Genomic DNA, 27,065 nt, shown 5'->3' with positions numbered 1-27,065 from the left:
CACAGACTTAAGTTGCCCCTGCAACAGCCCAATTGCCCTCTTTGGCTTAGCTGTCCCTCTGGAGGAAAAACTTTTATATTGGCTGTTGTGCAAATTTACTGGGGTGGCAGCTGACAAACCTGACAAAACACCCATATACTGTATTTATGAAAAGTTGTTGCTGACAAGAGCCGAACTATCCTGAGTGCAGGGGAATGCAGCAAAAGACAGATGACAGTCCCACGTGCTATAATGATGAAGCATGTTTAATTGTAGCCCTTGTTTGATTGTGTGAGGGATGGATTAAACCTGACTAAACCCATATATTCACCGGTGCCTATGAGTGTCTCCTGATTGCCTGGAGCTACTAAAATCTGTGAAACTGCTCATTCTGCAGAAACCACAATTCTTTAGATTAGTCATGCTAGTGCAACATACAAAAGCGGCCAGTATAAAAGGCACTAAAATCACTCTCTCCGAGCACAAAACAAAAAGTCAGCAATGCAGTGACAGTTCATTCAACGCTTAAACCTGAGAGATTTCACTTTCACCACGTTTTCAAACTGAAGCTAACAGACAAAGTGCTTTTGCCGTTGAATCAGCATTTCTGGTAAACACTGGAAATCTTCAGATTAGAGCAACATTCGCTCAAAATGTCTGTGCACGTCCCTGATTCCTATCAAACTCTCTTTCAGGAATGCTTCAACTGAACTAGATGCGTTACTGTTTTATAGAGAGCTTGAAGATGCTGTTATTGTTTAACTAGTGTTGCTGTTACTGTTGAGTGGCTTCTGGTGAGCGACATGGAGCTTGATTTACAACAAAGGGACTTAAGTTTTAGTGTAGGTTTAGGTGGCTTTATACATTACATTATACATTATTCTGCATTACGGCAGAATTGTCCTATCTAGAGTTGCATCAAAGACATTTCCGGTACATCCTGATAGTACAATATGTATAATATTTAATGATGAAACGAGGAGTGCATCATGCAAAGATTTTTTACAGTAAATCTAGGGGCAGTATGTTAATTGATCGATATAATGATCTTGCAAAGAAAGTTATCAACACTAATAACTACACAATGGAGTCATTTACGTGTTAATTAACAAACAATGTAGTGGTTTAATTGAAAAGCACAGATGGTGTCCCTCTCTCTGTCATTATCGGTACTTTTATGTTTGTCTGAACAGACCAGATTATATCTTTTGAGTGTTTGTGCATACAGTTTGAATAATCTTTTGTTTTTTTGTGCAGTCTTCAAACTTAATTATGGGATCTTGTGTTTTACAGCTGGACCTACACTTGGAACAAACAATTAGGATAACTCAGCTTCTGCAGTACTAATTTCCAATTTCAACTGTGCTTTGTTTCTTTAAAATCAGTCTCTTGTTAGTCCCTGAACTTTATGGAAGTGCAATACTAAGTCGTTGCAGTATGACTAGTACATACCTACGTAATGAAATGCTGTAATTTACCTTTTTGTATCCACCTGGCTCATCAGTTTACTTTATTTAGTGATTTCCAACATTACACAACTTGAGGCCATTTCCAGGCAGCAGATATTGTTTAGATGGTTGTTCTTGTACTGAAAGTGGAGGTGAGCATTAGCGATAATAATATACAGCTGTATTCTCCTCTTAAGGGAAGGTCTTTTACCTCTTCTTGTAAATCAGCTATCTCTGGGGTGGAGTGTTACGCACCACTGGAAAGCTACACCTTTCTGTTTCTGACCTCCCGCTGTGTTTTGTCCTGTGATCTTCAGTGTGTTTGTGTATGTGTGTGTACAAACACACACTCAGATAAACTGACCTTACAGGTAAAGCCAGTGAAGGATCAGCAGGGTTTTTATCTTCGCCAGGTTGGTGGTGAGAGGCCACCTGCTACGTAAGCGCACGTGTAACAGCTCATGCTTTTAGACGTGCACGTGTATGAGTGTTTCCCTGCTTCATTTAAAGGTAATCCACTGAGGCTTCAGCAACAGTCAAGTTTCTCCAAGTCTCTTCTCCATTGCACCTTTAACGCCTTAACAGTGATGCTAAACAGGCTTTACTGTCACCCTGGCTGATGACCAAAGAGGCAGAACGTGTTTACTGACACCTGCTTTCGATTGGCCTGCTTCTTTTTGTTTTAAGAGGAGAAAACTAAGAAATATCTGCTCTGGCCATATCATATTCATTTACATTTAATCTTAATTGCATACAAAACCACACACACACACACACACACACACACACACACACACACACGCACACACACACACACACACACACACACACCCTCACACACACACACACACACACACACACACACACACACACACACACACACACACACACACACACACACACACACACACACACAACATATGTTTCACACACAGTCATTCATATAATTAGGTGGTCTTGTTTAATGATGCTGCCTTCCACATCTGGACATGTTGGGCTGATGTACAGAATGTATGTATATGTAATTATTTATCAATACACCTGATGTTTCTTCCCTTAACATTTTATTTTTATTTTTTCTACTAAGAAGAGGACATTAGATGTTTATTAATACAAAAAGATCATTTTTGCTTGTACAATACACACATTTCCAGTAATTTCCAGTTTTTGATGTATAAACAATTGACAAATAATTACAGATTATTCCCCTTTATCTTACTATAACTACAGTTTTATTCCAATAATTTGCTCTACACTGTCATTAAGACGGGTTGCAAACATATAGATGTGATACAATGCTGCACTAAGGATAAACAGATTTACACCTCCACCAGTCTAGGCACAACACTTATTTGGAGTAGTACTTTTGGCCACCTGGCGACTGACAGTCCAATACTAACTATTAGAAATATCTGGCCCATAGGCTGTTAAACACTGCTGCTGAAGATGAAGCTATAAAAGCAGTGAGAATGAACCAAAACACTAAAGTTGCTGGTCGTAAAAAACAAAACAATGAGCTAAAAGACACTTAAATTTTACATAGCTGAGGGAAACTGCAGAGGGTTGATGCTAGGACAGCTGAAATTGTGACCCACCCTACATATAATGGAAATAAGTCCTGTACTTTGTTGAGTTATGCCTGATGATATATATATACACAACTTTGTTGAATAAACAAAATTATAAGTAGCATCATTTCCATTGTTCACATAAAAATACTGATTAATACTGCTTTAAGCGTTTATCTTTCCTTGTCCTTTTCAGCTTATTTTTTGCCAATTTAAAGTGCACTCCGTCAACAGGTTATTCATTTTGGTTATTTATTTTTTAATTTGTAATACACTAACTAAATGCCCCAGTGGATCAACATCAGCAGTTTCTGTGCAAATTACACACAGCAGGGATGAATGATGGTTTATCCTGTTTGAAAAACTGCATGTAAGCAGGAACATTAATTGTAAGCGTGCTTAGTAAATTATGTCAACAGATTTCCTCTAATATTGACATTTTTATGAATAAAGTCTTGCTACCTGCAGTATGTCAAGGATATCTGAGGGTCAGACAGGCCGGCTGTGCTCTTTCCTTTTATATTTATCACCCTCTCTCCTCTTCCTGTTCATCCTCTCATCTCATGTCCTCTTCCCATCTTTCTTTGATTCATCTCCTTCACTCTCTTCTCCTCTTCCTCACCCCAGTCCTCCTCATCCCTTTATTTTTCCACCTCTCCTTCACATCTTCCCTCCTCCTGTTTCTCTTATCACTCTGCCTCTCATCCCAGAGGAGACGGCAGACAGTGGATTTACAGTAACGCAGGATGGTAAAGAGAGAACTGGGCTTTAAAAAGAAACACTGGCATGTCTCGTATTACCACCAACTCCTCTCTACTAGCCAGCTCTGCCCACAGTGCTATCTTTCTGTGTGACACTAATGTGGCCGGTAAGATATGACTCATACCGCAGGATCTGCACAAACATTTTAAGCACTAAAGTTAGCTTTTGCCAGATATCTCAAGATGGAGTTTGCTCACGGAGGACACCAGAAGAAAGGATTTTCAAACCCTCCCTCCTAAAGCTGTGTGGAACGGACTAAGTACAACTTTGTTTGTAGCCATTAGTCCTCCCACCCTGTGGTTGCATCTGTTTTAGTACAGAAGGGTTTTCTAAGAAATCCTCCATGGATTGTAGCAACATTACCGCATTAGTTCTGCCCAACACGCTGCTTTAGTGTGTGTTTATGTATGATTGTGCTAAAAACGGGTGGTGTTACACAATGTGCTGGGGAACAGGATATAGGACACCACCGGAGGTACATTGGTTACGGATAACGCAAACTTTCTTCAGTAGCTTTGAAGGACGCTTGTGTTTGAAAAGGAGCGTGCTGTGCTCAAAGAGAAAAGCTACACCTCCTGCTAATCCTTTGCAGGAGAAAATGTTTACATGCTGTAATGTGCAAAAAACACTATATTTCTTACGATGCTAAATTGAAATTGGGGTGAAATTAACAACATTGCACCCATGAATACAGGTTTCCCTGATATTAGCCTGTAGCTACTGATACTAGTAGTGTATGTAATGTAAACACTGCAGTAACATGCCTGGAGTCTGAAATCTGAGTTCTATGTTTTCTGTTCTATTACTGTTTACCATACATTTGCTTTGTTACATTATAAATAGACTATATGACAGAAAATAAGGAAAAGCATAATAGGTCCCCTTTTACAGATTCAAAAAAATATTTTAATATATTATTGAATATTAAATATTATTTTTTTCTGAATTAATGAAATACCTCAAAATCCAACAAGATTGATTGACTGATTGATTGATTTAACCATTCAATAGACTCAGAATGGAACTAAGTGACATATTATTTATCCTGGCTGAAGCTATTGCATGGTTTAATCAGTGAATTATTAATATCATGAGCACAGGAACGTAGGTAGCACTGTCACAATGCCTGAAGAATCAGTCAACTCTGTGGAGTGGGCGGATTTGAAGGTCTGTAAGCAGGCAAATGCTGGTAATAGTTTCCCTACAGCTCAGAGCTGATCTGGTGGATACGCACATGCAAAACATGAAGATCCTCAGATTCTCCTCTAAATCTCTTACTATTTTAACATCTGCCATGCAGCTGGAAACATTTGGTCTATTAGCCTGCCATGTTGTGAGCCGTAGGAACATTTTTATCCTGTCGAAGAGCAAGATCATCCCAAGTCCTTGACTACGGCTGGATATCATTTTACATGTTTTGATGTTCTGTAATTGGACCCACAGAAACATTTCTGTTTGCACCAAAAAGTAATGAAGTTCAATAACCTTACACATGATTCTATTAGTCTGTTTGCCCTTGACCGAGCTCAAAGCCTCTGTATATGCATAGCATGGGCCTTTGTGTGCTTAGCTCACACCATTTGAGTTTCTCTGGTCTTTCTTGATTTGGAGATGTGTGTGTTTGTGTGTTTGTTTTCCTGTATTCGTGACCTGGCATGCATATGTGTTTGCTATTTGCCCCTTGTTTTTCTACCTGCAAGACAGGATTGTGGATATCCTTTGTGTAAATGTTTGTTCTTTCATGTTCACAGAAAAAACACACTGCACTGATCTATTGTGTAGATTAAGAAAGAAAAAAGCTTTGGTGCCTCATTACAGAAAAACAATCATAATAGCTTGTCCAATCTTAAAGCCCCTCAACACCCACACAGGTGTTTTCAGCTACTCTGGCTGATTAGACCTCTGCTTGTGTTGAAGGTGGGCAGGGCTTTGATGGGAATTTATGAGGTCATAAATGGCCGTTTACCACTAAGAATAATGAAGGTGTACTTTATCCAGCCTTAACAGGTGAGACAAAGCTAACAGGAGACTCGGGAAGGTGTCAATCGATCACAGTAGACACACCGACACAGTCCTGAAAAGAGGTCTAATCAACCGGATTAACTGAAAACACCTGTGTGGGTGTTCAGAGGCTTTAACTGAAGTTACATATGTCTATTTCAGAAGCTGTTCCTAAACTCATGGCTGTGATATCTTATCTCGGACCTCCTTTCTTATCTTTCCTAAATCCTAACTAGAACTGTAAAGATAAGAAAAGTTAAGTTAAGATAAGATAGTTGGATAAGATATTCCTTTATTAGTCCCACGAAGGGGACATTTCCTTATTAAATTGGATTCTTCAATCTTCAGTTAAATTCTCCAATAACTGCTGTGCAAGCTTTGGTACGAGTCAACTTTCCTGTTGATTTATGTTAGCTAGCCAGCTAACACATAGCTAATGTTATGTGAAAGGTCAATCAACAAAGATTGTATGTTTTTAAAAGTATTTTCTTGCAGGAAAAGGACCGTGTTCTCTATCACAAAAGGCTGTAAGAGAGACAGACCTAGAGCTGAGGCCAACTTGCTTTTAAATACAGAACATGAACACTCAAGTCAGCTTTTAGCTGGGTGACGTACAACGTAAGGCAGAAACATTAGTCACACTCATATCACAGGATTTCTCAGGAGCATACAAACAGGCAATAAACTCAGTCATAAGGGAACCGAAACAGCAGTGTTATGTGGTATTTCAAAGAAAATGCCGGATTCATGCTTTTTTTTGGGTAGACAATGTCCCTCTGTCTTTACAAGAGTTGAACCATTTGTATGTCAAGATAAAGAACTTCTGCATCACAAGGAGAGAAAGAATGTGTTTTGTCCAGTGTTTTTAAACTCAAAACATGTCAATTGTAACAATAACACTAGCCTACATCAAGAAGAGTTAGCCTTTACCTTTTCTGAGTAGTGATGCTTCATGTCATCTTAAAAATATGAAAGCAACCACCCTCTCTCCTTCTCTAATGTTAGCACAATGCTAGCTAACTTTTAAGTAGCTAGCATATATTAACTAGTAGGATAGCTATCATTGCTAATAATGGCTAAAGGGAAAGGGGGAAAGCATTTTCCGAGGTTCTACTGGGTCCTAAGCTTGTAATTGTTATACAGACCCAACAGCAGTGGTGGTAGTTTTAATTTAGCACAGGGTCTATGCCACCTTAACGTAGGATTTATAACTTCATAAATTCTTTTGTTAGGACAGTCCAGTAATGACTCAATTCCTATCCCAAGATAAGATGTTTATGTAATACCAAAAATACTAAATGTCATCCTAAACTGAGATAAGATAGGATTTCAGACTTAGGAACTTTCTGTAATGAAGCCCCAGGATTTCTGTGAAATATAGAGCCTACCACAATAGGTCACATTATTGAGCTGTTTTAACCTGTATCTGATTACTCTGTGAAGGCTATACTGCATGTACACAGCACTGGGGTTGTATATTCTTCTACAGTTTACCACTGTTGCTGCGTGAGAGCCTTGTAATTACAGTTTTGTTCATTTTCATATTATATCGACTTTAATTAAAGGATTAAAGGATTACATGCTCCTCTAAATTCTTCAACCTCTCGGGCTTAGAAGCTCTTCTAAGACCGACCGTATAATGATAAATATGCATTGTCATCAAGCTTAACACCTGTTTTCTGTCTCATGTTGACATTTTGAAGATAATACAGCTTTCAACCGACAGCAATAATTTCTAATGGGCCAGAGAAAATCAAACACTCTGACCTTGGAGTGTACCAAAAAGGAAAAAGATGAAAAGAGTAACGGGGAAGAAGGCAATGGAGAGTAGAGAAGAGAGCAGGCGGAGGGGTTCCTTTTTTGCTGGTGAAGCGGTGGAAAGAGGCAAAAAGAGGAAGGAAAACTTGAGAGAAAGAGGAGCGAATCATATTAATCCTCAGTCTTTGTTTTAACTTGTGTAATTATTTGGTCAACATTGTAAATGCCAAACAAGGAAATTAAAGTTTTATTCATTTTTCTGCAGTGACAGTGGCCCCTACATTAGTGTTCTTTAGGGGGATGTGAATTTTTGGTTGTGACTGAGTTGATTGGTACAATAACAGAACTATCTGAAATACAGCACTGACGCCCAAAAAACACAACTAACAGCAGTGGATTACCGCTCATCGGAATAATTTCATTTTACTGCAGCCGACAGGCATGTTCATATGTTTCAGGCAGAAACATAGGAGTCACAGGACTCTGTCACTGATTGGCTGCAGGCTTTATCTCGCTGCACTTTGTGGCTAAAACTGTGCCGAATTGCGCCTGCCGCAGGTTTTCATTTTATGGCAGCTCACCACCGGCCACACTTTGCACTGCTTGGTGTGTTTTCAGCATGAAATAATTTACCAGGTGTTAAAATAACCTAGAAATCAAGAACCATTGCTAAAATTAGCAAACTAGGCTAACTGTATTCAGAAACAAGCCATTGATTTCCCTTTCTGCAAGGAAGCTAGCTAGCCTAGCTTGCTATGACGTGCTCCATTCAGGAGCAACCTTAAACAACTTTATCTTCTCTTTAAAAACGGACTGAAGTGCCAGCTGCAGTGTCATCACCGTTTATATTTCCAAACACAAACAGAAAGGATAGTCTCGATTTTAGTTTGGTTCTTCTACTGACGCGTTCTCTAGTTTCTCTTTTCCACTCACTCATCGTCTGTCAGGCTTTATTTAGCTCCCGGCCCTCCGGTCAATCTTTACATCCATCATAAAAGTGATGCTGCTGTTGCCATTTTCACCCCTCTCTCCCATTATCATTGTCTACAGATAATAAATCCTGCTCTGTACTGCTGAGCACTGCATCTCATTACAGGCGTCATGTCACTGTGTGCCCCTATTACTTCTTGTTCCTGTCGCAGCAGACTCGGGGGTCACAATTCATATCCATATAAAATGTCTCATCAGGGAAGAAGTTCTTCACTAGCTGGGATCACTTCACACATCAAGTAGTCCTCAGTAAAACCTTATTACAAAATTCATAGAGGTCAATCACCTTCATATAAATTAATCAACCACGGCAGATTGTGGACAAAGCAAGTTGCTAAAATGTCGCTGGGTTGATTCCCAGCGCTGCTCAGAAGCAAACAGGAAATAAAGCACTTCATAGGATTCTCGTTTATAAATTCCTGTTCTCGATTTATTTTCTTCATTAATGGCCAGTTCAGGATTCTTCTCACAGTTTAACTAACACATTTTAATTCAGCTGCAACGAAGGATGACGATTTAAAAAATTATCCGACCTGAGAAAAATGTTGTTTTAATGAAAGTGTCACTATCAAAATAGTGTTCCGTATCTCAGTGCTTAACTACAGGTGAATATATTTGTAATTATATTCAGTCCTGCCCCTATTTTGAAGTGTAATTTTTCTTAATGCACTGAATGTGTAATGATGCAGAGGTTAATGACCTGCTGCTGATCATCGTGAGTTTCTCTCCTCATTAGTGTCTCTCGCCACTTTTAGGAGATGCTGAGAGGATAAAACGTGATGGAAAATGTGCCGTTAAGAATAAATCTTATCGTTAATGCACTGAGTAGTGTAATGGAAGTTATTAAGCACAGTCAATTTTTGTATAATGCAATAACAGGGCATGCACATCTAGAGGGCAGTGGTTGATTAATGACGAGGCAAACTTACAGGAAAAGGCAGCAACTGGATCAACGACCGTACAATGATGGGGCAATGGCCACTTCCCTACTTTTTACCCTTCTACTTCACTTCTACTGCTTTTTACCCTTCTACTGCCCTACTGCCCCATCACTCCCATCTTCAAACTAGTTTTGATCTCAACTACATACCTGTGAAGTTTCTTGACTGCATCTTAAACAGTTGTGACTTCATGGCAGTGACAAAATGTGACAGACATATAAACAAAATATATACGAAAAAACGGCCTCTGTGGTAGTTTTATAGAGGTTCACATGTTTCAAAAGCAATGCTGCAATTACCAATATTTTTAAAGGGGGCCCTCTGTAACAAACCCACATTTTCACTAGGCTCTGCCATTTCCCTCAGCTCAACCAAGCGTTTCTGCGTTTCTCAGCTCATTGTCTTAATTTTACGGCCCAGTTGGAGACCACAATAGAACTAAAGTGAATGTTGGACTAATATTCATCAAGTGGCCAGAAACACGATGCCAAATAAACACTTAGACTGTGTATTTAAAGATCTTAATACATCAAATAAAAGGCTTATAGAGGCTATTATAATACAAAGAAGGTAATCATTAGAATTCATTATGAAGGTATTAATAATGCATTATAGATCTGAAAGAAAAAGCAGTGGTGGATCCTTTCTCAGTGATAAGATGTGACAGGGTTTTGATTTCTTCCTGTTTTTTCACGGGCTAATTAAGTCTCTATTTTAGGCTCTAGAGACTCTGCAGTACAACTTGTGAATTTTTACATCAGTCTACTTCTCACTTTTACTATTTCAAGTTCTCAGAGTGTTTTCCTCGGAGGGAAAGAAAGAAAGACAGAGAGAGATACATCGAAAAATAATCCCCAAGGTTTTCGGTTCATATTTTTTTAAACTTGACTTATTCCCATATACATATGATATATTGGAATATTTTGGGATGTTTCTCTCTCTATACAACTATGCACAGGTCTGTTTACACTTTATTGTAGTAGTTCTTTACATAGTGTATGTTTTGTTTTGTTTTCTTTATCACTTGCTTTGGTGCCCATAAAGCTCCTTTGAACTTATTGAATTGAGGATTGGTGGATCTGGTTAAAAACTATTCCCCTTGATAGGTACGTGTATTCGTCATGCACACACAGCTCACTCACTAAGATACAAAGTTTGCGTTAGACACAATATCCTCAAATTGACATTTTCATTCAGATGCAGTTTCAGTTGACCCTTCCTCTTTGTGTGTGTGTGTGTGTGTGCCTGAATAAACATTGCGCACACACATCGTAGATAATGTACAAAATGTTATTAATCATGTTTTTTTTTTCTCTTCCAACACCATATTTTGTTTTGCTTGACTTGAATACGATATGGCCAGAGCAGATATTTCTTTGTTTTCTCCTCTTAAAACAAAAAGAAGCAGGCCAATCGAAAGCAGGTGTCAGTAAACACTTTCTGCCTCTTTGGTCATCAGCCAGGGTGACAGTAAAGCCTGTTTAGCATCACTGTTTATTTCTGTTGGCTCTATATTTAGAACTGTTCATGAGTCTGCCCTGTTGTTCTCCAGCTTTAATACTCTACATTTAAGTCCAATTATCTAAACCATTATGAGCTGCTCTTTATGAGTCATTTTGCACATTAGAGATAAAACGATTAGTCTGTTGATTGAACAACAACAATTCTGAATTATCGCAGAAGTCTGTGGATCAAGGAAAAGTTGTAAACTACTGTATCGTGCAGTAGTACCAAAAAACATGCAAGTTTTTCCCAGTTTAGCATGTGTATCATATCTGATCAATGTTGCACCACTGCCAGTATGACATGCTTTCATCTTTTACTGTGTTTCTCAGTTTAATGCCTTTGTAAATCGAATATCTTTGAGGACTCTGAGAGATTGTAATGGGCATTTTTACTATGTGCTGAAATTTAATAGACTCAATGAATAATACATTTGTAAAATAACCAACAGTTGAGTTTATAATGAAAATAATTGTCAGTTACAACCCTAATATATGTGCATGATCCTTTCAGTGTACAACATAACTTGTGTGTGAACATCTTATCTGCAGCTCACTCACTGTATATGAATGTGATGACATTTAGCCACCATACATCAGCAACTTGTTAATGGCATGAGAGCAGCTCTCAAGATGGCAGTGTAATTGAGAGTCAAACAGAGGCCAAACTTTAACGTCAACACTGCCACTGTGTCATTGTGACTGTATGGAAGTGGGCAAATGTGGTTTCCAGGAGTGTGGATAAGCATTAAGCGTGCGTGCGTGCGTGCGTGCGTGCGTGCGTGTGTGTGTGTGTATAGGCTGGGCTGTCCTTTTATCCTGTTGGTTTAACCTTGAACACACACTCACAGCAGTGCAGCTACAGAGGTAGGTGGTAGAGGACGCTCAGAGTTACAACAAGTGATGGAAGTGGGTTTTTTCCTAAACAAGAACCACAGGGAGTGACAGACTGATGGGCTGGCTGTGCTCTAATGTCACTCAGGATCCTTGCAAGGCACTTTAAACCTTCAAAATAAGATAGGTACCACTAAAACAGCCTGTTACGAGATAAAGACATAACCTGGCAGAGTATATCCACTGACAGGAGCCCTTCACACATAGAGGGACTGGAGATTGTTGTTCTGTATCATTTCCCTGCATTTTCTGCCAGTTCTGAATACGTTTGCATGTACACTGCAGTTCAGTAAGCCATGTGTGCATACTGCATGAGCCTGATTAAGTGTTTCCTCAGGTGGAAGAGTTTCAGGAGGGGTGAGGGGGGCTGATGGATCGTGGAGTTAATTTTGATAATGTGTCCCTTTCCTCCCTGTGACACTGCTGTGCTGTGTAATTAGGCCAGTCAGACGTGGGCATTACTATGAATTGAAAGTGCTAATAATGTAAAATCCATGTAGAGGAAGGCCAAGTTATTACCACTCAATGAAGGGAGAAGGACAAAGAGTAGATAATTGGCATTAAATAAGCAAATTTATGTTTGCAGTTTGTGTTTTTTTATCACATCACATCAAACCCAGTCAGTCAACTAATTCTTGGAGAATTTTTCCACTATATTTGAGCCACATCTTCTCTCCCTCTGATTGTTTCTGAGATGCAGACAAGCAAGGTGTATTATCTAACATTGTTGCCAGATGAAACGTTAACAATAACTGCAATAATCTGATGACAGGCAACAACAACAACAGAGCCAGTGAAATCAGTAATGGTCCACATTTGTCATTGATTCACAGCATTACACTTCTTGTCCACATCCTATTACACACACAAAACATCTCTTATGTTCGGTTACCAAAGAATTGTGAGTCTAAGTGATATTTTAGAGGTGAAAGAATGAATTTATCAGTGCTCTGTGGTGGCTAAATTATGTTGGTGACATTGTTTCTAATTCTAAATTACCACAAACATCTCTGAACTGAATTTTTTATCTGCCAACCTATGGCGATACCAAAACATTAGCATAGGGTTAGGGTTCAAAAGCATTTAATCCAAACTGATCTGCACAATTAATCGATTTATTGTTTGATCTATAAATGAAACATGTCGATCAGTGGTTCCCAAAGCCCAAGATGACATCCTCAGATGATTTGTTTGAGGAAAGAAACCAGAAAAACTAAAGGACAAAAAAAGAGAGATGACTATTACAAGCAGGATTGAGGCGTCTTCTAAAGCACCGACCCTCCACTTCCACCTCCACCTCCTCTCCTCTGTGGTCTGTGTGTCCTGCAGCTCAGACTGCAGCCTCCTGTATCTGTAACCTCCTTAACCCCGGTGTGAAGATGAAGGTCAAAGACCAGGCTGACCAGCAGCTCACAGTAAAGAGAGCAAAAGTGAACATGGCACATTTTTCCAAATACCAAGTATTCTTTTCAAATTATGATTTTTATTTTATTTTTAACAATCAAACAGTTTCCCTGAAAGTCAGTGTGACAGGTGCTGAAAATGGACTCAAAGTAATGGGATATATAAGCCCTTACAAACAGGTGTCATTGGTGGCATGTGTGTGTGTGTAAGAGGAGGAGGTTTAAATACTTAAAGGTGTGCATCATTACTCTCTCTACCCCGCTACTTCTGTCTCTCGTTCATTCATGCATAACGAATATTAAGATGTATTATGCACGTATTAAAGGCTGAGGTATGAACATAACCAAACACCAAAACACATCAAAACAGTCATAAGTCACACTTTGCACAAGTCATTTCCTCACATACGTCTGTTATCCTCTTCTGAGTTATTGTTTAATCTTTCTCTCTCTATGCTTCTCCTCAGCTGAACCTCTTCCTCTGATGGACCTGTGTCGCCGTGCAGCCCGCTTGGCGCTGGGTCGGGAGCGGCTTCAGGAGATCGAGAACCTCCCTCTGCCCCAGTCCTTGAAAAATTACCTCCAATACCAGTGATTGACACCAGCAGAGCCAACTGGGAGTACAAGGACACAAACCAGACCACCAGAAAGTCTAAAGATGGAAGCATGTCCACACTGAGAGCACCATAGCTCTACAAAAGATGGATTTATAACAAGGATGGAGAGAAAGACGGTGGATGAACTGACAGAGGAGGTCTAGGCTATCAGACAAAGACAGCACCAGCTTCTTTTTTGGATTTCCAGCTGCTTTTGCATTTGTTTTTGACTTGAAATAAATTATTGATGATGGTATCCCATCAGTGTCTCACTAATCTAGAAAGGAAATCCATCCGCTGTGGTTAAGAGGTGGCAGTGTTCAGATGACCACTGCCACCTAGTGATGAGAATGAAAACTGCGCAGAGAAAGCACACTAACCCTATCCCCGGAGGCCTTTCTGACATACAGTCAGTGACCATATCATTGCTGTTGGATATCATAGTATGTATTCATGGTCTCGACTGGCACAGGTGGCAGGCTGCAGAGCACTAACGTTGTTTCATCGGATTGACTCAGGGCCCGACCAAAAGCTCACATCGCATACAGAGCAGATCAAGGTGTATAGAAAGTTGAGTAAAAGATAAATAAGCATGTTGAACTTTTTTCTCCTGGCTTTATGCTGACATTTAATGAGCGTTAAGCCCTTTTCAGACATGGAATAAATAAAGTCGTGTGCTAAAGTGATGGCATTTTATTATTCAGAGGTGGTTACATAAAACAATTCACAGTATTAAACACCTGGTGCACGAGCAGGAGTGGAGGAGTTTAAAATTAATGATATGAATGAAGAAAAGTGATTGATTTTAAAATTATATTGTGCCGTTTAAGTCTTAATTAATGACCATTGTCAGCATAAAATAATTTATTAGTTTATTTTACAACATTTATTTTACTCCGCTGCATGTTTTATAGCCTACTATAATGGCCAAGTGCAGAATGACAAGACATTGGGACTCTCGTTTGCTTTTGTACTGTATGCAAAGCATTTTTACATACAGGATATTTATCTTTTCATCCATGCAGTTGGCCAGGATGTAGCTTAAAAGATTAACGAGGATCTGATGATCATTGTTAACGTGTTTTTATACCTCTAGCTGCATGGGGATATAAAAATCGTTTCTATTGTTTGATTGGACATAACTACCGTCTTAGTGCATAAAAATTACAATTCATTTGTTACTGTTCTCTTTAAGCTCCTTAAAACGTGGACTCAAATCCTAATAATTTCTCTCTTATATAATACGAACGAGTCAAAGTTGGAAAAAAATCTCAAGAAGAAATGCACAATTCTGTAATGTGTAACTGATTGACTTCTAACAAACTGTGTTCTTTCTAAGGGCCTTTAATAAGATAACAGGACGTGCATTTAATCCTTTTATGTGCAGAATTTGTGCTGCTGTGGCCTTTATGATAATGTGATAATATCCAATTCAAACTTGCATGTTGTGGGCAGTGTTATGGTAATATTACAAGGTGCCAGTTATTAGGATTCCATCATGACTTTTACACAACGAGCTGCGTGTCTGAAAGGGGCTTTATCGCAGAAATAAACAGGACAAAAGTGCTTGCTGTTTAAAGTGTAACACTGAGAACCATTCCTTACAGGACACTCAATCATGTATTAAGATGTCAATCACAACCAAAGTATTTCATAGTAACTAAACCACAGAGTGTGTGAAAGTGTCTGTAGGAGCTGTAGGTCGCGGCCCGTCGCAGTGTCACTAGTGCTAACATGCTGTTGGCAGTAAGAAGAGCCTCACCTGCTGTTGTAGCACCCTGTAGCTCACTGGTACCAAACAGTATCCGTCTGCTGTCTGCACAACTGTCTTAATGACCACAAACCAACAAACAAACAAACAAATAAACAACCAGGACCGGAGCAGATCTAGTCTCTATAATAAAGGCTGGAGCAGGATGTAGAAATACTACTACTACTACTACTACTACTTCTGCAGCGGCAGGGCAGGGCAGATTCTGTCTCAGAATAGGATGCAGATGATGAATGCACACACACACACACACACACACACACACACACACACACTGTATACTGTAGACCAATCATATTTTCTTTCCTTTAAAAAAAGGCTTGAGTCACTTTTTTAACGTCTGGGTTTGTATTTTATTCTACATGCTATTATTAATATTATTGTGAGTGTGGAGTCTGATGATGGCAGGATGAGGGTGATGATGATGAGGATGATGATTATCATTATTTATCACAAGCTAGTTCTATGTTTTTTTAAATTGATGATTGATGGTTACATTCAGGTAAATTTGATACGAAGATGCAGGTGATGAAGGGAGAGAGAAATCAAAAGTTGTTTCTTCAATGCTGCTTTTATTATTATTATTATTGTTATTATTATAATTATTATTTGTGATGGTGGTGGTCTCACCTCCTGTTTTCATCAGTTAGGATGGGGAGAAAAGGATCATTCAGAAAAGTAGTGGACTGTATGGACCGTGCAGTTGAGATGTCAACAGATATGAAATGTGAATAAAAGCCAAGTGAATTTGAAAAATGTCTCTTGTGTTTCTTTCTCAGCCCAAGACTGGCCCAAAAACAACACGGCTGATGATTTTTAGGAATGCTAAAGTCATCCAGAAAACATGTGACTTCTTTACTAAACAGTCAGAGCTGCAGTAAGTTGCAGAAGAGCCTGATGGTTCAACTGAGGCACATTTTCAGATTCTTTAATTGTGTCCGAGGGAGCGTTTCATCTAACGAGGGGAGACCTTAGTGGGGTAAATTGGGCCGCAAAGTATCTGGCTGAAAGTTCTCCCAATTATCAAGAGTGCCGTTTCCGCTTCAAAAAGTTAACAGCTAATACACTGCTCATCAGCTCCTGCAGCTGTACATACAGCTCACACTCTCCCACTCAGCCAGGGAGATATTGATGCACTCAAAGTCTAAAAGAAAGAACTGCAGGGCACCACAGAGTGAGAAAGCAGACATGAGTGAGGCTTGATGTGGTTACAGGTTTCATATTTCCGCTGCACAATGTGGGACCCGACTCATCAGGTTCAACTCGTCACATCCAATCACGCAGGATGACTGATGTTTGAGAAATCAATAGCTGGTGTAATGATGATCCTGTCCAGGACGGATTCATCACTCCTTATGCATCGTACCAGAGAGTCTCCTCACCAAACACGCGCTTTCTGTCTAACAGCAGCCAGGTAATCATGAGTTCAGTCCATTTTCCTACTCACACACTGCTATGAATACTGAATGTGGTGCAGGCCCCTGGAGCTAAACTTTGATAAGGCTACACAGTAGATGGCAATAGACAGACACAGGCTCATTATTAACACATCAGTGTAAAGGTGCAGTCAGACCAGATAATGCCAGGGGAAATGTAGTTGTGAAGTGAGCCAAAAAGCAGGCCGGACAGGAAACAGGATGGCCTAGGTCGATTCAGTAAATACCACAAAACATTCCTAGCTAAGAGCGACTTCTTAAAAACTTCACAAAGCTGCAGAGACCAACTTATAATAAGGAATAGGGAGAAGAATTTAGCTACGAGAAAGGGCAGGGTTGACCCCATTGTTATGGACTATGTTACCTTTATGACAAACCAAACTATGACTTTTATGACATACGATACCATATCTTTTTTTGGCTAATTTGCTATGACTTTTCTTGACTTTTTAAACAAACCATACTATGACTGTTAGAGACAGGCTACCCTCTGACTGATTAAAGCATTTTTTGAATTATATATTATGTTATACATTATATATTGACTTATTTTGACTTTTTTCAACATACTATGACTTCTTTTTGTTTTGGCAAATTTTTTGGACACACTATACTTTGAATTTTTTTTTTTAACTTTTTTTCAACAAACCATGCTTTGACTGTTTTCGACACGCTATCCTGTGACTAATTTAAGCATTTGTTGGACATATTATATTTTTTACTTTTTTTCGACATACTATACCATGACTCTTTTTGGCTCATTTGTTTCTACACAACTATGTTGTGATTTTTCTTGACTTTTTTCAACAAAACATGCAAATTCTGTATAAGACAGACTATCCTATGGCTACGACTGATGAAAGCATTTTGTGGACAAATTATGTTTTGACTTTTTTCGAAATACTATACTATGACTTCCTTTTTTTGGCTCATTTTTTGGACACACTATACTATGACTTTTTGTGACTTTTTTGTGACTAGTACAAACTATGCTAGGACTGTTCAAGGCAGTATATCCTTTGACTGATTTAAGCACTGTTTGTACTACTAATACTATACTATACTATACTATACTATACTATACTACTTTTGGACACACTAAATTATGAGTTTTCGTGACTTTTTTCAACAAGTAATTATCTGCAGTACAGCTTCATTAAAGTGTTATTGGCCATGTAATGCTCATTACTTAAAGGCACATTAAGCTACTAATTAGCCAATTGTATTCTTTATGCACAGGGATATGCTCACTGTAGAAAGGAACAGTCAGTACTGTTGTGAGCGCTCCAAATGAGTAATATCATGTATTATCTTTATACAAATACATTGCATGATGTCGTGATGTCCTACAACCAGAATTGATGGACAAAGTAGATGCTTTTATTTCTCATCAATTTCATTTTTATGATTTTCGGGTTGTTTTTGTCTTGTCTTTCTTTTTTTTTCTTATGTTCCATACATGTTACAGCAGATGCTTTTATTCATCATCAAATTCATATTTACAACTTTGAGGGATGAGTAATCCTCTACAATGTGCTGCTAAAATAATAAATATTATGGGGAGGCATATTGTTGGAAAAATATTACTTTCAGTGTGTTCTCTGTGTGATACAAATGTTCTCAAATAACCTTGAATGTCTCCTGAAATAGCCAGGATGCAGAGCACAATTATCCTCATATGGGTTTGTCTTTTTGGTAAGCGTCTTCTTCTGAAAATGAATGTGTATAGACTGGTGGAGCAAGGTCACATTGAGATATGATGATAATTGCAACCTGTTCTGCACTGGCCTTGCTGACGCACAAGGGAAGTCTTCCACTACACATAAAACTGTGCTACAATGGAAAAGCTTTGAGCAATACTGTTGAACACAACCTGTATGTGAAACAACTATGCTCCTTTATGCAAGATACCACTCTTTCTAAAAGCAAGCACAGTGTTACTTTAGCGCAGAGACTGGACATGGGGAAACGACTAATCTGGATCCATCCAGAGGTAACAACATCCGACTAAGCTCACTACTCAACATGTTTGTTGAAAAAAATACAATTTGTGATCTTGTTAGGGGGTTAGCAGTGACTTCCTGCCTTTGCATCTCCACAGTCACTACAGGCATGGCCAAGAAAAAGAACCAAGATTATGTTTTTACTGTCTACTTGTGTCCTTACATGGTGAGCAGTTATATAAAGAGTGAGTTTTTCTTTTCAGAGTTTCATGTGAAGGACCTTTAGAGATCAGAACAGGGGAACTATGCAGATGTTGCAGATTGGTTTTTGCAGCTCTAATAAAGGTTATGAATAGAGGGCCAAACGCTATTATCCTGCATCATCTGATGTTCAATTGTACAACACCTTTGACACGTAAGTATTGTAATGTGCATTCCTCATATAATTTAATAAAAAACTCATTACATTCACCCAGAACACAGATCACTGTGAAAAACTTCCATAATGTCATAATAAATCACACCCCTCTCTGTCTCTTCAAGCTTATTATGTACACAAATTAAACACCCAGTCAGCGCTCTCCAACACATGATGAATTCAGGCAGCTTTCAGGCAGCTTTCCAACAGCTTATTAATAATGTAAGTCCCTCAGTCTGTCAACACACACACACACACACACACACACACACACACACACACACACACACACACACACACACACACACACACACACACACACACACACACACACACACTCACACACACAGGAAGAAGATGGAGAGATGTGTAGAGTCTAAAACAAGTCTTTATTGGTCAATATACAGAAAGCAGTGGGATGACCAGTAAAGAGAGAGAAATCCCAACCATTTTGTTTACAAAAAGAAAAAGAAACGGATATATAAAATAACTGTCTTGAACATTTTATACAGGGTTTGTTTTTATATGTAAAAGAATCTTTTTCTCTTTAATCTTTCAGAAGCACAATATGACAAAGGGAGACAAGAGAAACAAGGCAGTTGTTTTACAATGATGACATCACAATCACAGGTACTTAAGCCAGAGGGAGGGACAGGTGAACAGGAGACGTATCAGATAGAGCTCAGAGGGAGTAACGGTCACTGATACTGTGTGGACATGACCAGGTGAGAGTCACTTCTATGAGCAGAAATAGGAATGTGGAAGGAGTTACTTTCAAATCATTTGAAAAACTCATTTGTCTGAGAAATCTTACTTAATCTGCAATAATCTGGAATAAATATCAGTGTTTGTAGTTCTGATGTAGTTGTGCAGGAGTGGCGACTTAATATCGCCAGTAGGAGAAACAATCACTCTCCTTCTTCTCTCCAGTATTTAGCTAACTGTAAAGGGGCACTCCACCATTAAAAACATTATGTCATGTCTCAGAAAATAACCGCGATAATGTAATCCGGGTTATCTTTGCTTGTGCACGAGACATGAACTTTTAACCAAAGTCCTTCATTACAAACTAGAAGTGTGGAGTTCAAAAAGACCTGGGGCCTGTTTCACAGAGAGGTGGTCTATAGTGTTAGACCAGTCCTAATTATGCTCTCAAATACTGTCTCACAAAAATAATAAACACAGATTTATTTTTACCCTAAAAAATTAGCCTTCGACTCCCAGGCTAACACAGGACTCAGTGCCAAGTTTCCATGGTAACAAGCAGCCACGCCTTCTAATCAGCAGCACCAAGTGACAAAAACCAAAACCAAAACATGGCTCGTAATTTGTGGTTTGCTAAGAATGTTGTGGGGTGAGTAATGAAAAGGGAAAGAGCTTTTAGAGATTGCAGTGACTTGTTGGAAACAAACAGCAATGAGGACCTAGTCTGTCACTTTTGTTTTCCCAAAGAAACTATCCTGAGTCTGACTGACGAGTTAGCAGAAATACTGAGCGCTGCCTCATTACGAAACCTCAGCATCTCAGCTCAGTGACAGCTCTGTGCTGGGTGGAGATTTTTATGCTGCTGTTAGTTTTTTGTATTGTTACTCACTTCAAAATACCCTGTAGCTGTTGACTTCTTGTAGACGGCAAACATTTTCTGCTGGGGTCATGTTTTTTTATTTATTATCTCAGTTTTCCAGAATTCACAGAACATTATCCTTATCTGAGTTATTCAAGAACTGGACAGGTTTATGTAAAGGATGAATTTAGACGTCTGATACTGTATTTGATCTAAGCTGCATTCAAAGTCTTTCTATCTGAAACCGGACCCTGTGCATTTGCCAGTTAGTTCTAGTAAATGGTGAGTTGCATTATGGGAAGTGTAGGATCCAGCATTTTTGGAGTTTCACGCATAACTAGGCATCAAGTCAGGATATATCTGCCTTGCTGCAATCTCTCAAGTCTCACAACATTATGGAAGTGTAGTTGTGAAATCACTGGAGTACCCCTGTTTCTCTGTACTGGTCCTTAAGACTGGGCCCATAATTGCATAGAGGGCTCCCTTTACTGTGGAATTAAACAGACCGATGGGATATCAGCAGTAACATCTCTGTATCATTTCATCTGCTGAAAGAAAAATAATTGATCGAACCCTAAACAGCAAAAGCTACAAGAGGCCACTATGGATAGATTTGATTTCACACAGATGAAAAGGTTTGAGTTAAATATGAGAACAGAGGATATACACTAAGTGACATTACAGCTGTGTTATACCTACTATATAGGCCAAAGGAATTATATTTTTAAAGGTTTATGGATACATTTACTAATGGATATGTATATGGGTACATCTCACTAATCAATCTAATTCTAACTCACCATCTTGCAGACAATCAGTTTAAAACAAAAAATATAAAAGCAAGCTGAGGACACATGTAAGTGCACATATTAAACGTTGGGATAAAACACCACATTATTTTTGTGTTAATGTATTGAATGGAATTTGTGTAACTATACTCGAGTTTGATCGGCAAAACTTAGCACATATAATCAGAAGACTGTGCTTGTTTGATATTCATCATATATTTTTGCTTCATTGACTGTGATGTGGACGATAACGTACGTAAAGACAATGTTTTCCAGCACTGTGGGACTGCAGGTGATTTTGTAGTTCTCATATTCTCCAGCAGAGGGAGCTGTGTCATTAAAAATGAAAAGATGGGAAAATTAAATGTTTTTTTTTTCCAGCAACAGATTGTAAATAATTTTATCAAAGATTTTGTTTTTGTGAACGTGTCTGTGTGCCTGTAGCGAGCACGAGAGAATGTCTGCATGAGAGAGAGAGAGAGAGAGAGAGAGAGAGAGAGAGAGAGAGAGAGAGAGAGAGAGAGAGAGAGAGAGAGAGAGAGAGAGAGAGATGAACACGTAAAGAGCGTTTATATGTGCAGGTTAATTTTTATGTTTGTGTGGTCAGTATGTTATGGAGGAACTGTCCCACTCTAATTTTCCCTTCTGCTTCCTCTCTTTGACCTCTTCTCTCTCTCCTTCTCCGCCCTCTTCATCTTCATCACTGTTGTCTGACTCGGCACTTGTCATCCCTCCCACTTGTTCCTCATCCTCTTGTTCTTCCACCTCCTCACGTTCTTCTTCTTTTACCTCCTCATCACGCTCCTGAGCTCCTCCTATGTTCTAGAAAATAAAGCCAGATTTAATAAAGGTCCACCACAGATCCCAAATCCAGTTTACAGTCGCATCAAAGGACACATTTTAATCTTCTTCCACAGATAAGAATACTGAAGCTATATAATACCCTAAACCTGAAATAAAAATGTCACCCAACCTCCATGGGGTTGACAGTGATGGTGAGTGCAGAGTTGTCCCAGTCTTCCTCAGTGTCTTTGACCTCGTCCTCATCTTCTCTGGACCCCTCCTGATGTGTGGCGTGGATCCTGTACACGCCGATCACCACAATCACCACTAGGGCGGCGATACAAACCACAATAACTACTGTGGCTGCTGGAGGTGCTGCTCCTGAGGGAGACGACGAGAGACAAAAGATCATCAGATTATATTATATTAAATTCATAATAAATAAATTCAATACAACTGAGTCTACAAAGAGATGGTTTGAGCTAAATATAAAATAAAACATAGAACTAGTTCCCCATGATATACACTGTTTTGCTCCTGTCTGTGATGTTTAATCCACAATCTTATTTTCTAATATTTTCTTATTTCAGTTGTTTTGACAATCATTCTTTTTCTTATAAAATTTTACTCTTAAATTTGATTACTGAGATCTGGGGATGCTGAGGACACTGGTTTTAAACAGAGTGCTCTTCAGTTTAATCATCTTCTGTAGCCTGCAGAAAACAACAAATCTAGACATCAACTGTAATCATGGATTTACTGTACAGTACAAACAGCACAGTAGGTCTAAGCTGAACTGTTAATCTTATGCTCCTTGTCTGTGCTTATACTGTTTATGCTTCCGTGTATCTGTTCGTTGTGCTTTTGTCTGGGTTTAAATGCTCATGTACAGTATTTTAATGTGCTATATGTTACACATTTTTATTTTTTGTCTGTGTACTGCTTTATCAATTGCTTCCATGTGTATGTATCGTGTTTAAACTAACACTTCTGCTGTTTTATTTGATATGCTTACCTGACATGTGTGAGTTGAGAGTGTGTATCATGAGCGGGTGATGGACGGGTCTCATGTACTGAGGTTGGGCAGCCATATGATTAACATGCTCCGCGGGTGCTGAGTGGTGGAGAACACTGACCTACAGAGGTGAGACAACGACCAATATTGTCAGTGAAAAAAGAGGATCATAAATTTGTACGACCACAAAAATAAGAAAATCTGAAGGTGATGTAAGGAACTAACATGGAACTAAAGGAAAAGCATGGGAAAGATTAAACACAAGATAAAAGAGAAAATGAGCATGGAAAAGATAACAGACAGATGACATGGACCATTAAAACAGTGCACAACATGAAGTGAAGAAGAGAGTGAAAAAGAGTTGAAGTATGGTGGTTACAAAACATCAAACTGACCTCCAAATTTAACTCATTGCTGGTGTAACGTCCGTTGAGTTCAGAGCAGGAAAGTCTGAAGCTTCGTTCACTCAGGCTCGCAGGTCGCCAGTTCCTGTAGCGTACCTGTCTGAGTGCCTGCTCATAGTGAGCCATGGAGTCTACACCTTTTAACACGCAGGAAAAACATGTTATACTATGGTCTAAAATATGTCATGTAGCACTGTGTGTCAGTTTATAACTGTAATATGTTATGACAGGGGATTTCAGGGACCTTTACAGCTGTCTTACTCCATAGAAAGTGAATGCCATTAGTGCCACACATCATCCCTCTTTGCAGAGTGTAAGCCCTGCCTACCATATATTGATATTCCAGAGGTGGAGTTGGTGGCATCCAGGTGTTTTCCCAGTAAGGCGCTGTGCTGAATCGCCAGACTCTCTCTCTCTGGATTCAGTTCTTCTCCAATTACCAGCACATCGCAGTAGTCCAGGTTATGCATCACCTCCATCACACCTGGCCTGCGGGCTGTATGCATGCACACAAAATGATAGCAGCATTAGTTATGAATTGATTAATCTTTATTGTCATTACACCAAAGCAAATTTGGTGCGGTTATGAGTGAAAACAGATTTAAAATGATAAAATACAAATGTCCAGTGCACATAAAGGTAAAAAAAGACTTAAGGAATAAAAGAAATTTAGAAAACACATTTTCTGTCACACCTAGAAAACATTACAATAATGCTAGTCTGAAATGAGAGTCCTAACAACGCAGACGGCCCCTGCACTCACATCCACCGAAGCTGTCTCCCTTCATTACTGTGCTGGTGATGTGAAGCTCTTTGAAGGGTGCCACACCCAGCGGGCCCCGCAGGTCACTGGCAGGTCTGATGAGCCGATTAGATCCGGTAATAGTGATTCTTGGTTCACTGGGCGGCAGGACCATGACTGCTGACTTGATGGGAGGGATGGAGAGACACATGTCCTCACCGAAACACCTGACACACACAGAAGAAGAGAGAGGTTACCGGTTAACGCTTCACTGCTTATTTGGTTTGATTTATGTTACAGCCTTCAGATGACAGCTCTTTGGATCATTACATTTTACTGTGGTGCAGTCTTATTTCCTCTGACAATTAAGGCTGATCAACACGTCACTTACTACTGGTTAACACTTCTGGACCTCCCTTCTGTGTCTGCACACACTCAGGACGAGTGCTGAGCGAAGCATAAAATGTACGGTCATAGTTAGTATTTCTCAAGATAAGATATGAGGTCTGAGATAGGATAGGACAACAGCCTTGAGTTTAGGAACTGCTTCTTTAATAGAAAGATATAATTTTTCCTATCTTTAAAACTTAAGATAAAACAAGCTGTTTTTCTGTAATGAGGCCCCAAAGCTGTTTGAATATTTTACTCTCTGCTGTCTAACAAACAAAATCCCAAACTTTTTCACACAACCACTGTATAAGAGTCTGGAAGTCCAATTTAACTAGAAGCATTCCTATTACAGTGGGCTACTAATGCACAGATAAAGGAAAAAAGTCACACATAAGTTACACAAATAAAACTTTGCAAAAAAGTGAAGCATTACTTAAAAGTTTGAAGTGAGTGCAATTAGGACCAGCCCTTCTGCACATACAGGAATACATCTCCAGAAGATAAAATAATGTATTTTAAAATAAGTAAAATACTGTACACAAAGACAGATATTAGCTCTTAAGGTCTGGATTCAGTCAGGCTTCAAATGTGAAATACACTGACCCTGTGCATACTGAAGTGGCAATTATCTCTGAACTACTCCTGCTGCTCGTCAGGACTCGTAACACCGAGACAAGAAACGCAGATTTCAAACACAAAACCTTCGAATTAAAAATATATATTAGAAAGTATTGCTTTTCCTCAGTCACAGATGGCAGGCTCAACATATCTGCTGCTGAGTGTAAAGGCAGATCTATCTGTTTTTATCTTGAGGGGAGCTGTGAAGTGTTGTTCAGAGTTAGACAGCCTGTATTGCTGCTCCCCGAGCTCGCCTCACTTTATCGACCAGCACACGTCTAAGCTGATTTGACCTGTCTGAGTTTGCTGCCCAACAAATGAACAGCCGCTGGATGGGTGTGAGGACGGGTACAGACACATGGACAAGCGCTCACGTGTACACAGGCAGCAAACAACTAAACACACACAGACTGTCACACATGGGCATACAAGTTGCATGAGGATGAACAAATACTGTAAGAGGGAAGAAAAGCCACGCACACACATACTCCAACACACATGCATCAAGCTCTAAGTATTTTTCTCTGCCGTTCTTTTGTTAGAGGTACACTAGGCATTGTGTTGTTTTTTTCGATTACAGTTTACAGTACACACATGGTTATATCATGTGTTTCTGTTTATACTGATCCAGTTACTTGTCTCTCTGTCAATTATTTGTCTAATTACATTTTCATATATCCTGTCTAAGTGGACATTTTGACCTGATGACAGCATTAAAGCTGAAGTCGGTGACTTTTTGTGAAATATACTGTAGGTTTTTTTAATTTTCTCATATTTGCTGAAACTGTGACTATATCCTGACAATATAACGAGACAGGTGATGTGTGAAAAAGTCAAGTGCCTCTGCATCAAGCTGCTTCTCCCTGTCTGCTCCCAATGGCATCTGCTAGATTCCACTGCACCTGACCGACGACCAATCAGAGCCGAGGGATATTCAAACACAAATCAAGATTCTGTTACTGTATAACCTCTTTCTCGCATAAATTTTTTTCAGAAACATATCTTAGTGTATTGTTTAGCCGTAAAACTAGAACATTTTGTGACCAGTTTGAGACAAAACCCAGCACCACCCGCCACATTCTCATTTTATAGCTAAACAGTACACTAAAATGTGTTTCTGAAAATACTTTATAAGAGAAAAAGGCATTACAGTAAAGGAGTCTTGATTCAGTTTTAATCTGCGCTGCCTAGTTTCACATTTTGATGAGAGTTCAGAGTACTTATTGGTACTGTGTCAGAGACTCCTCAGCTCTGATTGGTTGTCAGTCAGGCGCGGTGAAATCTAGCAGATGCCATCAGGAGCAGACAGGGAGAAGCAGCTGGATGCAGAGGCACTTGACTTTTTCACACA

The 27,065-nt window shown here is 39.2% G+C and overlaps 2 protein-coding genes across 4 annotated transcripts in view; one reads left to right on the top strand and one right to left on the bottom strand.

The window, feature by feature from the left end:
* LOC310957277 (SPRY domain-containing SOCS box protein 4-like) overlaps window positions 1-14,150 on the top strand; it is a 78,138-nt gene extending 63,988 nt beyond the window's left edge. For both annotated transcript variants that reach the window (XM_083927773.1, XM_083927772.1), the window contains exon 3: window positions 13,714-14,150. In XM_083927773.1, the coding sequence (XP_083783899.1) occupies window positions 13,714-13,841 (128 nt within the window). In that variant the 3' untranslated portion in view covers window positions 13,842-14,150. The remainder of the gene's footprint in view (window positions 1-13,713) is intronic.
* Window positions 14,151-21,855: 7,705 nt separating this feature from the next.
* Window positions 21,856-27,065, bottom strand: part of LOC310958077 (calsyntenin-2-like) — a 159,191-nt gene continuing 153,981 nt past the window's right edge. For both annotated transcript variants that reach the window (XM_083928883.1, XM_083928882.1), the window contains exons 13-18: window positions 24,728-24,933; window positions 24,293-24,460; window positions 23,956-24,101; window positions 23,561-23,681; window positions 22,736-22,926; window positions 21,856-22,584 (exon numbers count right to left, since the gene is read on the bottom strand). In XM_083928883.1, coding sequence (XP_083785009.1) covers window positions 22,366-22,584; window positions 22,736-22,926; window positions 23,561-23,681; window positions 23,956-24,101; window positions 24,293-24,460; window positions 24,728-24,933 — 1,051 coding nt within the window. In that variant the 3' untranslated portion in view covers window positions 21,856-22,365. The remainder of the gene's footprint in view (window positions 22,585-22,735; window positions 22,927-23,560; window positions 23,682-23,955; window positions 24,102-24,292; window positions 24,461-24,727; window positions 24,934-27,065) is intronic.

Source organism: Echiichthys vipera (genome assembly GCF_963691815.1).
Source record: "Echiichthys vipera genome assembly, chromosome: 15".
NCBI classification, from domain to species: domain Eukaryota; kingdom Metazoa; phylum Chordata; class Actinopteri; order Perciformes; family Trachinidae; genus Echiichthys; species Echiichthys vipera.
Note: the sequence above shows the minus strand (reverse complement) of the source record. Positions and strands in the feature narration are given on the sequence as shown.